The 13,286-nt window shown below is 41.3% G+C and overlaps 1 protein-coding gene across 1 annotated transcript in view; it reads right to left on the reverse strand.

Moving 5' to 3' along the window:
- The window catches only part of rnf213b (ring finger protein 213b), a 40,732-nt gene extending 28,078 nt beyond the window's left edge, over positions 1-12,654 (reverse strand). Inside the window, exons 1-19 of the mRNA XM_085170457.1 lie at positions 12,548-12,654; positions 11,846-11,994; positions 11,020-11,756; positions 10,785-10,943; positions 8,545-8,714; positions 8,166-8,440; positions 7,836-8,080; positions 7,337-7,543; positions 7,035-7,248; positions 6,886-6,941; positions 6,648-6,813; positions 6,413-6,562; positions 6,040-6,138; positions 5,767-5,895; positions 2,427-2,595; positions 2,164-2,331; positions 1,804-1,953; positions 1,079-1,707; positions 64-223 (exon numbers count right to left, since the gene is read on the reverse strand). Of these exons, the coding sequence (XP_085026583.1) occupies positions 64-223; positions 1,079-1,707; positions 1,804-1,953; positions 2,164-2,331; positions 2,427-2,595; positions 5,767-5,895; positions 6,040-6,138; positions 6,413-6,562; positions 6,648-6,813; positions 6,886-6,941; positions 7,035-7,248; positions 7,337-7,543; positions 7,836-8,080; positions 8,166-8,440; positions 8,545-8,714; positions 10,785-10,943; positions 11,020-11,756; positions 11,846-11,947 (3,985 nt within the window). The 5' untranslated portion in view covers positions 11,948-11,994; positions 12,548-12,654. The remainder of the gene's footprint in view (positions 1-63; positions 224-1,078; positions 1,708-1,803; positions 1,954-2,163; positions 2,332-2,426; positions 2,596-5,766; positions 5,896-6,039; positions 6,139-6,412; positions 6,563-6,647; positions 6,814-6,885; positions 6,942-7,034; positions 7,249-7,336; positions 7,544-7,835; positions 8,081-8,165; positions 8,441-8,544; positions 8,715-10,784; positions 10,944-11,019; positions 11,757-11,845; positions 11,995-12,547) is intronic.
- Positions 12,655-13,286: the final 632 nt, after the last annotated feature.

A 13,286-nucleotide genomic window follows, 5' to 3' on the forward strand; every position in this document is an offset into this window, starting at 1 on the left:
GCCACAAGATTATTTATAACCAAAAAAAGGGGACGCTTTGTGTTTTTCATGAGATCACCTTACTTTTAAGGTTCTCTTTGACCCAGGAGACAAGAGTTTGGCTCGCTAGAAACTCTTCCAGACAGGCGGTGTGCTGCTTGGTGACCTTGGAGAGTTGCTGTCTGGCACGAAACAGGTCGTCACTCAGAGAGCTCAGAGCCCTGTGCTTAAAGCTGTCCTCTTGCTGTGAAAGGTACGAATATCGTCAAAGAATGAAACATTATTTAGTTAATATCAATATAAATGTTTGGGCTTCTGTGTAACTTATGTTTTATCCAACAAATATCACTTTTTTTAGTATTTAGTTTTACAGTAGGAGTCAAGATAGCTGTGAGGAGAGCTTTGCACACATTTAGCACATGCAGTTGCTCCTTGATGGTTCAGTTGTGCAGAAGTTAAATAAAGAAGCGCGACTCAGCTACTGTAAACATGCACATTGTGGCAAGATCTGCTCAGTGAGCTTAAATACAGTAATTACATTAATACACGAAGGTCAGCAGGTCCAGAAATGTTCTCTCTGCTTTTCAAAGATCAAGCAGCAAATAGATATAAGTAAAAGCTGTTGGGAGGAGACTGTATCAGCAGGCCTGTGTGATGAAAGTGCTACGTGAGGCCCCGCCTTCTTGAGACAAAAAAGAAAAAGAAAAGTGCCATGACACAGAGAAGGTGAACAAATGGCATCTGCACATGTGCACGTGTGCAGGAGGAGCTGTGATGATGTCTGGGGGTTTTGCTACTGCCACTGTTCCTGCAGAGACACACAGTCTCATCTAGTTCAAGCTCAGAGGGAAATACATTTGTTTTTTCAGCAGGAGAATGAGCCAAAAAACACGTCCAGGCTCTGTAAGGGCTCGAAGCTGAGTCCCTCCAGGCTGATGTCTGACTGAAACTCCAGGTTACAACGTTAGAAACTGTTAAAAACAAATTCTAGAAAATGTAGCGTATATTTTTTCTCCTACACAAATCTATTAAACGTCTTCAGTTTTGGTTGCCGCGTCAACGAGACTTTGAGAACATAGTAATATTCATAAAGTTTTACCAGTTGACTGAGTGCTTCGATCTCAGTGAAGTTTCCAGAAAGCCCCATTTTTCCTGCGACCTTCAGCACGGCGCTGGCTGCAGCTGCCGCCTCGTGGAGCTGTCTATACTTCTGGATCTGATCGAGTCTCATCTTCATCCAGTTGACCTCAGGTTTGGACCCTCCTGCCTCAGAAAACATCTCCAACATCAGATCCAGCTCTGTTTTTATGATTTTCCCATCACCCTGGTCCCCAGACTCAAGCAAAACCCGATCGAGCTGCCTAAAAGTGATATTTGCTTCTGCAATGCTCACGGCGAGGTCAGCAAACTCGGAGAGCAGGGGGTTCCAGATGTTGTCGCAGACCTGTGTTAGGTTCACTGAAACCGGAGCTTGGAAGGGACTTCTGGCTGCCAAAGATGCAGCTCCTTTGACCCACGAGGACAGAATCAGGTTGCTGTCTCGCAGTTTGTGCATCTCTGTGGCCATTTTCAAGACATTCATACTGGTTTTGTACCAGAGGACGCGTGGAGAGCCGGCACTCTTTAATTTGCCTTCAGCATCAAAGGGCTGAACAAGCATCAGTTTGTTCAGGCTCACAGCGTGGAGATCTGCACTGTGCTGCTCCTCCAGGGCCAACATCTCAGGAACTATTTACATAAGAACCATGTTAGTGTGGAGAAGCCATTAAACCACCACACAGCAAAAAATATTTAAAATGATGAAATGAACGACATTCAGCTCACCTGTGATGCTTTCTGTAACCTTTGCTATCATCTTTATGAGAGCTTCAATCTGCTGTTTCCTCTGCAAGAACGTGTTCACATCTTTCTCTCTCTGAGCTAAAACCTCGTCTGCACTGACAGGAACCTTCTCAGATTTAGCGTTTGTCTTGTCTGTGGAAAACACGATGCAGCTCATATTAATCAAGACAGTTTGCAAGCATGAGCTAAAGAGGCAAACAGAGAAAATTAGTTTGGGTGTTCTAACTAACTTTGCATCCCTCTTGTACTTAAATCTTCTGAATATCTCATTTATATAAAGGACAGGATGTGTGAGATTATTAAAAACAGAATGAAGGAATAGCAGACTCTGATGGTTCTCACATTGCTGGAAAAGCTTTTTAAACTGCTCCCGGTGTTTCAGGCAGGTCTGCAGGTCTCCCAGAGCCACGTCTCCTTGAAGCAGAGACCCCACCAGAGAGTGTACGGCCTCCACACAGCTGTGGACCACCTGCGCTGCGGTGTCGTCCACCTGGATCGCCTTCCAGTCACCTGGACCAAAGCAGCAACACCGCAGCCATCACGAAACCCGAACAGCAGCGAGTAAAAATTTAAAGAAGACGTAAATGAGCAAATAAAAAACGTACCCTTCAACAGGAGATGGCTCACGGCGGACTGAGGGTCGAGCAGCTGAACCACCACGCTGTCTCTGAACCGTGCAGCTGACTCGACCACCACAGCAGACACAACAGCAGCAGGAAGTGCTGATCTGACCTTAGAGGTCAGACTTCGCATCAGGTCTCCCTCCTTCCTTCTCTAAAAACAGAACACATGTTTACTCTCCTACTTTATAATGTATGCTACATACAGTGTAGTAGGGCTGCCACGATTAGTCGACTAGTCACGATTACGTCGACTATGAAAATCGTCGACGACTGATTTAATAGTCGATGCGTCGTTTGAAGCTTTGTAAGATCCCAAAAGACGCAGGAATAAGTAGTAGGATTTAAGAGTGTAATAACGGACTGAAACAGAAGATGGCAGCACTGCATGTACAAGGATGCCAGCTGCCGTTAAACCCTGAAGAAGAAGAAGCTGTGTCCCAGACTTCATAGCGCAGTTGTCAACAATGGCGGCAGCTAGTTAGTTTTAATATTACTCTTATTATTCTTTCTGGGTCACAAAATAAACGTTTAACATATTTTCAGGCGAGAATGTAACTGTGTAAACCTCAAATATCTGCTCAGTTTATCAAGACACCACATATTTTCAAAAGCGCTCCGACGTTTTCGGAGACGTCTGTTAGCCACTAGCTCGATAGCTAGCCGGGGGCTAGGCTAACTAGAGCCGTGAGAACACCGGACTCCCGGCTAATCGTTTTCAAACCCACCGCCATCTTTCGCTACTCAGGTTAAACATGATATATAAGTCACTTAGATAACTTAAAACTGTTATTGTTTGGCTTTTTTTTTTTTGTATTTTATTTGTTCCTGAGTAAATCGGTTTGGCTGAGATTAAAGTGATAGTTTTTACACAGCTGAATAAACGTCAAGCAGACAGCTGATTATCAGAAGTGTGAGATGCTTGAGAATTTACTCCTGTGTCCTGTTATATTTTAGATAGCAAGGAGTTTATTAAACTTCACCGAAACAATCTGCAAATTTCATTAAAATTTAATAAACTATCATCTTGTCTTTATTTTTAGTTAGCACATACCTTAAACACTTAAAGCTGTAAGCTAATGATAGTTATATAAGAGCAGATGCTGCTGGTGCAATAAGCTGTAGTTTTACATCCAATGGATGATGATCTGATTAGTCGACTATCAAAATAATCGTTTGTGGCAGCCCAACAGTGTAGCATACATTATCAATACTGACGTTAATGTGAATGGGAGAATTTTTCCAGTGAGTGGTGTTAAAGTCCAAACGCCACACATTTATTCAAAGCTGACATTTTACATTCACATAAAAAGAATTTTACTGGAGAAAAATTACAAATTTTGAGAGAGAAAAGTTTATTATAACCAAAAGTGAACCTTTTAGTTAACTTAAACAAAAAATATGTATCTTAAGTTTTAGTCTTTTTTTAATAGGGTCACATTTGCAAAGACAGCAATGGCCAGATTTCCTAAATGGGGCAAAATGCAGTGTGTGCACGATCTCCAAATAAAGCTCACAGGCAATGTTATAGGCAATATCAAGTGCAAAAAACATGCTTTTTTCAGCATTAAATATCGGTGCCGTTAGCAGTAAACTGCATGTCGTAAATAGTAATGTCAGCAAATAATTTTCACCTTTGTTTTAAATTTCCCCGCCCTATTTTTGGTGTCCTGATAGAGGAACTCTCTGAAATGCATAAACAGCAGAGTCAGGTGCAAAAATCTCTAATGTTCTCTCTTACACACAACCCTGTGACTGAGCTTAAATGGTTTGTACTCAGTAAATCAGGCCCTTAGTCTGAGGAGCCTGTGCAGACATGGACGTCTACACTACTGTGAGTGAAGTTTGGGTGTGTAGTTCCTGCTCCGAACTCCTTAAATCTTTTCCTGACTACGGTTACAATGTATAAATTATATATCATATTATATAGTGAAACTAATATGTAATAAACTAACAATAAAAATGAACAAGAAACCAGCTAAACCAGTCTGAAAATAAATAAAAATGAATTTAAAATATAAAACTCTAATAACTGAGAGAAGCTCACAAAAACTCGTTCAGATGAATCAGTTTTGTAGCTCAGAGATCATCATTAAAAACACAAAAGCTCAATCTTACATTTGACCTGCTAAAAGCTAACTGACCTAGCTCGGCACCATAGAATAAAAAGTTACGTTTAAAATCATATCTATCAACTAGGGATGCACCGATACCGATACTGGTATCGGGTATCGGGGCCGATACTGTAAAATGTGTGTGTACTCATACTCGTAAAAGTTAACCGATACCATGAACCGATACTAACTTATTTCATTAGTCAGAGGGTGGCTTGTCATTTCTGTTGTAGTTTTTTAGATTGGCCACTAGGGGGACATCCCGCACTAAACAGGCACAGGGTTAGGCGAGTGAGACTGGCAGCTCCAGATAAAAAAGAGAAACTGGAGGCTGCTGTAGCTAGGCTAAACAAAATGTCAGCAGTGTGGAACAGCCCACTTTAACTCAGGTTTTGGAAAAGCGATGAAAAATGTGAAGAGAAAATCCACGGGCAGTTAAAATAACAGAGGCTCTGACTCATTTTATCGCTCTGGATGACCAGCCAATGCCGGCCGTGGAAAACATAGGATTGCACCGTCTTCTCAGCATACTCGAGCTGCAATATGAAATTCCCAACCGCCCATACATCAGGGAGGTAATGGTGCCAAAACTTTCTGAAGAGGTAAAGACAAGCAGTGTGTGCGTGATGATCCACGGGCAGATGAGGAGTTTGTTCGTCAATGCCGAATACTTTTGTTATTTTGTTTGTTTGTTTACAATATGGACACTCTGCAATAATTTAAAAGTTTATTTTATTCGCAAACCTAATTTGTATTTATTTGATTCCAAACAGAAGTGTTTATTTATTATTCTGAAGTATCGGTTTTTGTACTCTGTATCGGCAAGTACTCAGATCCAAGTATTGGTATCGTATCGGTTTGAAAAAATTGGTATCGTTGCATCCCTACTATCAACTGATTTGTTAAACCAGCTCTCTGTTACATTATTTGTTGTTCTGAGGTTTTTGAGTGTAATGTAGGGAAAAGACAAGTCAAAGCTCGAGACACAGACTGTGGGAGAGAGCGAGGGGTCACCTGGACGTGAAAGTACGGTTGCTTTTCTACATTGTGACCCTGGTGATCATTTCCTCACTTAAAACACTTAAAAGTGCATCTTAATCTCTACGCGTTTGATAAAGAAAAATAAAGTCTATAACTTTGGAAGTGCTCTTTAAAGGTTTTAAAAGCGAGTATTGAAACTGTGCTCTGACTCATTTATTAATTCAGTGTACCTGGCAGATTGCCTTGATCGCAGAGCGACACAGCTCGTCCAAACAGGCCTGTATGACTTCATGGCTTTTACTTAATGCAGTCTGGGACAACTCGAGGCAGCAGAGCATGACTTTGTCCTCGTCACTTATCTGTAAATTAAAACAGCTCAGGTGAGTTCAGAGGGAAAACATCTACATGCTGAACCGACACCAGTCTGAAAGAATAGAGCTCAGGTGTTTCTGAAACGAGACCAGTAATGTTGGTGTGACACCGATCGGTGCACGGGTCCTGACCTTGGACACCCTCTTCCTCAGGTCTTTTTCCAGGCTCTGCCTCCAGCGGGATGAAACTTCCTCAGAAGAGCACTCGACCTTCAGCAGCGCGTCCCACATCTGATAATTCATCACAGGCATTAAACGAGGTGAACTGAGTGGTTAGAGGCAGGGCTGATGGGTAACTCTGATTATCTAATCAGAATAAATTACTAATATCAGCCCAGATTACATTTAAATAAGTGCAAAGAGTTTATAGTTACATTATCGAGGATCCCTTTTTTTACATTTCAGTTATGTGTTTAGAATGTGCAATTATTGACCAACAAAAAATACATTTAAAAATCATTATTAGTAACGCAGTTTGATTTTATCAGCTGTGCTTGCTACATGCCTCGATTTCCTTTGGATAGCTGAGTGATTCTGATGATTTCAGGAGCGGGTTTGGAAGCAGTTCGTCTCTCTTCTCTCTGATTCGGTCCTGCGTTGCAAACAAGTCCTTCAGAAGCTGCTGCTTTAAGGTCTCAAACTCATCTTCTTTGGACTAGAAGACATAAAACAAAGATAACAAATTTAAGATAACAGACCACACTGAGGCATTATGGGAAATATAACATGTAGGGTTTTACCTCTTTTCTCAGTTTAGCCTCCAAAATCGCTGCCACCTTCAGCACCAGCTGGTAGGACAGGACGATGGCCTGGTACCACGGGACGATTTGCACTAAGCGGCACGTGTTCTTTGCAACATCGATGCTGCTCGCGAACGCATGTTTGATGGTTTCACTTTCAATAATTCTGCAGAGACAAAGTTAAAGTTACAAAAAGCACAACACCAGAATGTATGAAGCACATTTCAGGTGTCATTACCTGTCCTTCTCTCTGTCTACCTTCAGCAGGATGTGGGTAAAGCACTTCTGAGCGTGCTGCATGTAGGAAGAACAAAGGTGATCACAGACTGTATTAAAGATGGAACAAGGTCATTTTGCAAGTTTATATTAGTTAGTTGGTTTTTTCACCTTTAAATTCTCTTCGTCTTTCTTTAAATCTGGTCTTTCACCACATTTTCTCAGTCTGTACAACAGACTCTGGATCAGCTGTTCTGCAGATACTCCTGTCAGGTCTGAAAACTCAGGAAGGTCCTCAAATGCCACCAGAGATAACCAGCTCACCAGGAGCAGAGGCATCTCTGTAGCCAGTGATAAGTGCTCCTGGATCAGAGAGAGCATCCTCCTGTGGACGGAAAATGAAATAATTCAGTAAATCTGATCGACACTTCAGAGAAATAAAGAAAGCTATGATGGGTTTGAGACAGATTCACCTTCTTTTGTCAGAGTAGAACTTGACATTCTCTCTGAATCCACTGAAATTGATGCCTTGTAGTCCAGACCAGTTCTCTTCTTCAACAGTGGGACCCAGTTTCATTGCATCAGCTCCAGGCTGTCTGAGTCTGAAGAGGAGAGGAACGAGCAGGACGACCTCGGCCACCATGTACTGGACACAGCGGTTTATCAGACCCAGCACCGTGCTGAGGGGGGAAACCGAACCATGTGAGGATACAAGCTCAAATGTCAACACCTCAATCAATGACTGCTTAACTTCTCATAAGTTTGCAAGTGTGAACTGCATGTAATCTGCATTAAAACATACATAAAGTCAGAGCTATGTTTATAAATAATAAACAGAATTAAATTCCTGATAATTATATTTGCTGGATGCTAAAGAGACTTTCTTCATTAATGAGTAACTACATTCTTAGCGACAACTTTAGACATTACTGCTATGATATTTCTAGTTTTGTCTTAAAGCTTAAAACCTACTGTTGTGTGAATGTGAAACAACTCTGCAACCCCTCCAGGTTTTTGTTGTCCAGTGCCGACTGTGAGACCAGGAGACACAGCTCAGCCCAGCCTTTAACTCCAAGGTTAATGCTACAACTTTGGGTAACCATGAAAACAGAAAGCCCCAGAACGAGAGGACTAGTGTCCCTGCAGGAGCTCGGGAGCTTCTCCTTCGGCTCTCCTTTTAAGATCTGGAGCAAGTTCTCTGAAATCAGCTCTGACACCTGAAAATCAAATCATGTATCAATGGTGGTTTATAGAAGCAACTGTAGATAATTCAGATTTTTTTTCTCTTTTCGCTGAACACACCTTGACCTGAGGAGGATGTGAATAATCTGGGTATGCCATCCTAGTGTGAGCAGAACCAAGGCTCTCTATAAAATACCTCAAATTTTGACACAAGCTCTCAGTGCTCTGTTTATCTGACGGAGTCCATTTCTGGAAGATTCTGTTCAGCAGAGTTGTAGCTGAGGACTGCCAGGCATTTGAAATCTCCACACCCTTTGTGTTCTTCCAGCCAAATATTTTGTGCAAAAAACCTTTTTCATCATAACGGCTAATGAGTCCTTCATAAAGATGCATCTCTGCATAAAACACAGGCAGGTTTGGGATCAGTTTATGTGGAAATCCAGGAAACAGAATTGGACAAATAACATAATAACAGTCTCAAGCTCAGTGTTTGTCTTACCCTTAATACTTGGGTCTGAAGGAATGCAAATATGTCTTGTGGCAGTTCCTAAAATCTCTTTGACTCGTTGCTTTACACCATACCAATAAGTCACCCGGTTGCCTCTTCGCAAGCTGCTTTCTTCAACAGAGAGGCGTGCTTCCACCAGATAACCTTCCTGCTTTAGTCCACTAAAGATAAAATATTGAAGATTTGAGTGAAAGGGATATTCATGCCAAATTTTTATCTATCTAGATAAAAACACAAAATCCTCTGGAGCAAAAAAGAACTTATCCAGGTGGAATGCAGGAAAAAACAATATAATAAAATAAAATATATTAACAGCTATATTCAAATGCTTGACAATCTACACAAGCTACTCTCCAAATACACTGCATTGATAAGTATTTGCTCATCTTTCTTCACATATGTACTTGGATTGGCATTCTATTGTTAATCCACAGGATTTAAAATGATGTCGGCTAGGGCTGCCACAAACCATTATTTTGATAGTCAACTAGTCACCGATTACTTTTGCGATTAGATCATGCATCCATTGGACGTAAAACGTACAGCTTACTGCACCAGCATTCATCTGCTCTTATATAACTATCATTAGCTTACAGCTTTAAGTGTTTAAGGTAAGGGCTAACTAAAAATAAAGACAAGATGATATTTTATTAAATTTTAATGAAACTTGCAGATTGTTTTGGTGAAGTTTAATAAACTCCTTGCTATCTAAAATATAACAGGACACCGGAGTAAATTCTCGAGCATCTCACACTTCTGATAATCAGCTGTCTGCTTGACGTTTATTCAGCTGTGCAAAAACTATAACTTTAATCTCAGCCAAACCGATTTACTCAGGAACCAATAAAATACTAAAAAAAAGCCAAACAATATCATTTTGAAGTTATCTAAGTGACTTATATATGTTTAACCTGAGTAGCGAAAGACGGCGGTGGGTTTGAAAACGATTTGCCGGAGTCCGGTGTTCTCACGGCTCTAATAAGCCTAGCCCCCGGCTAGCTATCGAGCTAGTGGCTAACAGACGTCTCCGAAAACGTCGGAGCGCTTTTGAAAATATGTGGTGTCTTGATAAACTGAGCAGATATTTGAGGTTTACACAGCTACATTCTCGTCTGAAAATATGTTAAACGTTTATTTTGTGACCCAGAAAGAATAATAAGAGTAATATTAAAACTAACTAGCTGCCGCCATTGTTGGAAACTGAGCTGGGCCGCGCTATGAATTCTGGGACACAGCTTCTTCTTCTTCGGGAATTAACGGCAGCTGGCATCCTTGTACATGCAGTGCTGCCATCTTCTGTTTCAGTCCGTTATTACACTCTTAAATCCTACTACTTATTCCTGCGTCTTTTGGGATCTTACAAAGCTTCAAACGACGCGTCGACTATTAAATCAGTCGTTGACGATTTTGATAGTCGACATAATCGTGACTAGTCGACTAATCGTAGCAGCCCTAATGTCGGCCCACCCTTTGCAGCTGTAACAGCTTGAACTCTTCTGGGAAGGCTTTCCACAAGGTTTAGGAGTTTTTATAGGAATTTTTGACCATTCTTCCAGGAGTGCATTTGTGAAGTCAGACAGTGACGTTGGACAAGAAGGCCTGGCCTAGCAGTCTCTGCCCAAAGGCGTTTGGATTGCGGACTCTTCCCGGGCCAATCTCATTTTTCCCCACTTCATCAGTGCATGTGATGCTTTGCATTGTGTTTTGTTACGTAAGGCTTGGGTGCAGCTGGTGAAGCTCTCTACGCACTGTTCTGGAGCTAATCTAAAGGCCACACATAGTTTGGAGGTCTGTAGCAAATAACTCTGCAGAAAGTTGGTGACCTCTGCCCACTATGAACCTCACTATGCATTGACCTCGTTCTGTGATTTTACGTGCCCTACCACACAGCTTTCCTCCATTGTCATGTCAAAAAAACAGAAAGAGGCTAAAATGCCCCAATGTATATTTTTTTTAAAAATTGGTTAATTGGGGGTTTGATCAAACCACAGAAATCCTTCCACACCAAACCAGGAAAGAAATTCTTTATGGATCTATGTTAGTACAGGAACTTTGATGTATAAAGTAAAAAGGCCAAACACAAAATAGAATCACACCATCATCCTAAGCAGCAGAAAAAAACTGTGGAACCATAGGAGCTTTGCTATTAACCTCTTGTGTATGTTACTGTCCTAAAATCTAACATAAAGAACAATAAAAAATACAACATGTAATACATCATAGATACTTACACAAAATGTGTTATTACAAGGGGCGGGAAATACCCTTGTTCATTTTGAAGCTGAAGCCTGTCGTGTTCTTGGTTGAATCTAAACGCTTTGTCCAGCACAGCGTAGATGTGAAAGGTGAACATAGGCACTCCGGGTGGAGGTCTCACTGGGCTTCGATCACTGTGAGTGAAAAAGATAAACGTTCAAATGTGAGTTTAGCTCCAGAGTTTAAATAAACAGTTAAAATCAGTCTTACCGTGTGCTTTGGCATGTTTTTTCTGCCGTGTTAGTGGCTGCCACAGTGGACTGTTTGTCACTCCCTCCCACTCCAGCCACAGCTTTGGCATAAGACTTCTGTTTGGCACCTTCTTCAGTTTGAGATGCAACACCTGAACCTTCTGCAGAGGGATTCTCCTGTTTAGGCTTTGACTCCTTCTCGCTTCTTTGCTCCTTGGTTGGCTCTGATGATGCTCCTCCTTCTGGATTTTGCTCTGATGGAGTCTGAACTGAGCTGTCTCCTTGCAGCTTGGGTCCAGGTGTGTGCTTGTTTTGATCTTCTTGCACCTCAGCAGCTTTCTCTGTGGCGGGTTGAATTTTTTCACCCTTTCCCTCGTCTTGTTTTGGCACAGGAAAGTCTGTCTGTGTTTCCTGATTCTTCTGAGTAACAACTCGAGTCTGTGTGAATTTTTCTAAGCCTTTGAGCTTCCTTGTTTGAGTCTGAGCTTGCACCATCTTAGGATCTTTCTGTGGTTGTTCGCCGCTGTGTTCCCCTTTTTGCAGGTTGTCTTGAGTCTGGGGAACCTCGGGCTGTGTTTTTAAAGACTTGCTGTCCTGAGTTTGGCTGCTTTCAGTCTCCATAGCCTTATTCTGATCCTTCTGTGTGTTTTCACTTTTGACATCTGCCTCTCCTTTAGCATTTTTTCTTCTTTGATTTCTCCTTCTTCTCCTCTCCTTCTCTCGACTGTTCCTGCCGGGGTTTCCAGCTCCATGTTCCTGGAACACACATTAATTCATATATTTCACGACGGCTCAAACACCACTAACAGGCCCCTGAAAGCTGTTTGTTGTGACTGCATTTCTACCGTATTTGTCTTCCGGGGTCTTTTGGTTGCAGAATCCTCAGCTACCTTGGTTTGCACCTGCTGCCCCCTGGCACAGTGGGGGTGTCCTCCCCCCTCCTCCATCTGTAGGGACACCTTTCTCAGGTGAGCCCCTGCTCTGCGGGAACTGTCTTTAAATATAAAAATACAGGCACAGTTACAGCTTTTAATCCCTGTGAGGCTTACTATTCAGGTCAAGGTTGTTGCATTAGAGTTAATAAAGGAGTGGCAAAATTAGTGCAACTGGTCTTCTTCATAAGAGCAGAAATACCTTAAAAATACTGCACACAGCATATCATGGCACACACTCTGCAATGACTTCCTTTATAATCATATAAACACCCTATTAGGTTGCCTCATCTTATCAGCGGTACAACTGAATATGATAACAATTAATTTATGATAAAATGAAGTAGAACAGCAAATGACAGCATCATATTTTGACAAAATAGCATGATAAAGTCTAATACAAGGAGTAAAAACTACCATAAAGTACCAGAGATGCACAAAAACAGGCTGAGAAGCGACTGTGGCATTAAAGGTAATAAGAATACAATAAAAATAATCTAGTACGCTTGTTATTACTTTATAAAAGAACAAGAATGACCGTAAGATCTGAAATAACCAAGTGACATTTATTAAATAAAGACAAAAATACATAAAGTTCATGATGTGCTTGCTTACCTGTTTGTATGTTAGCTTCGCAAGTCGTACACTAAAAATCTGCCAGACAAACATTTACTTAACTTCCTGATGGACCCGCCCACACACAGGGACCGTCCCCAAAGGTTCAGACTCACAAGCCTACCCGCAATCTCCCCATTATTGATCTAACATATACGTTTGTATTTGTAAAATATAACCCGATTTTATAAAAATCCGTTTAGGTCAGTAGTTGGTTAGATAATGCAGTCTTTATAGATTTCTTCGTCTTGTTTATGTAGATAAAATCTTGAGAGTCCCTAAACCGGAAAGCAACCTTTTCAGTTTCGTTTCTGTGTGACTTTCTGCAAAGAAGAAACTTATGCCGCGTTCAGGTGATGATCGGAAGTTTCACTTTCAGTACCAAAACAAAGAAACCCAGCCTCTGACATTATTACTGTGAATTACATTTATCTTTATTATGTTTCATTCTATAGTAAAAACAAAAAAACAAAACTACTTTGTGACAAAAGCACAAGGTTTATTTTGAAGAAAAAGACAAAAATCACATCAAATATGTGTAATATATCCACATTATTCTCACTAAAGGATACTGCTGCTGCTTAGTGGCGGTCCTAGCCTGTTTGGCGCCCTGGACGAACACTCCCTCTGGCGCCCCAGACCTACACCTTAGTTACAGCTTAGTTAGTTTACAGCATTGTGATTGAAATGTGCTCTATTTGGAAGCAGCAGGTCTCCCTCCCCTTTTGATGTGTGAGAC

Source organism: Neolamprologus multifasciatus, chromosome 8, assembly GCF_963576455.1.
Source record: "Neolamprologus multifasciatus chromosome 8, fNeoMul1.2, whole genome shotgun sequence".
Taxonomy (NCBI): Eukaryota; Metazoa; Chordata; class Actinopteri; order Cichliformes; family Cichlidae; genus Neolamprologus; species Neolamprologus multifasciatus.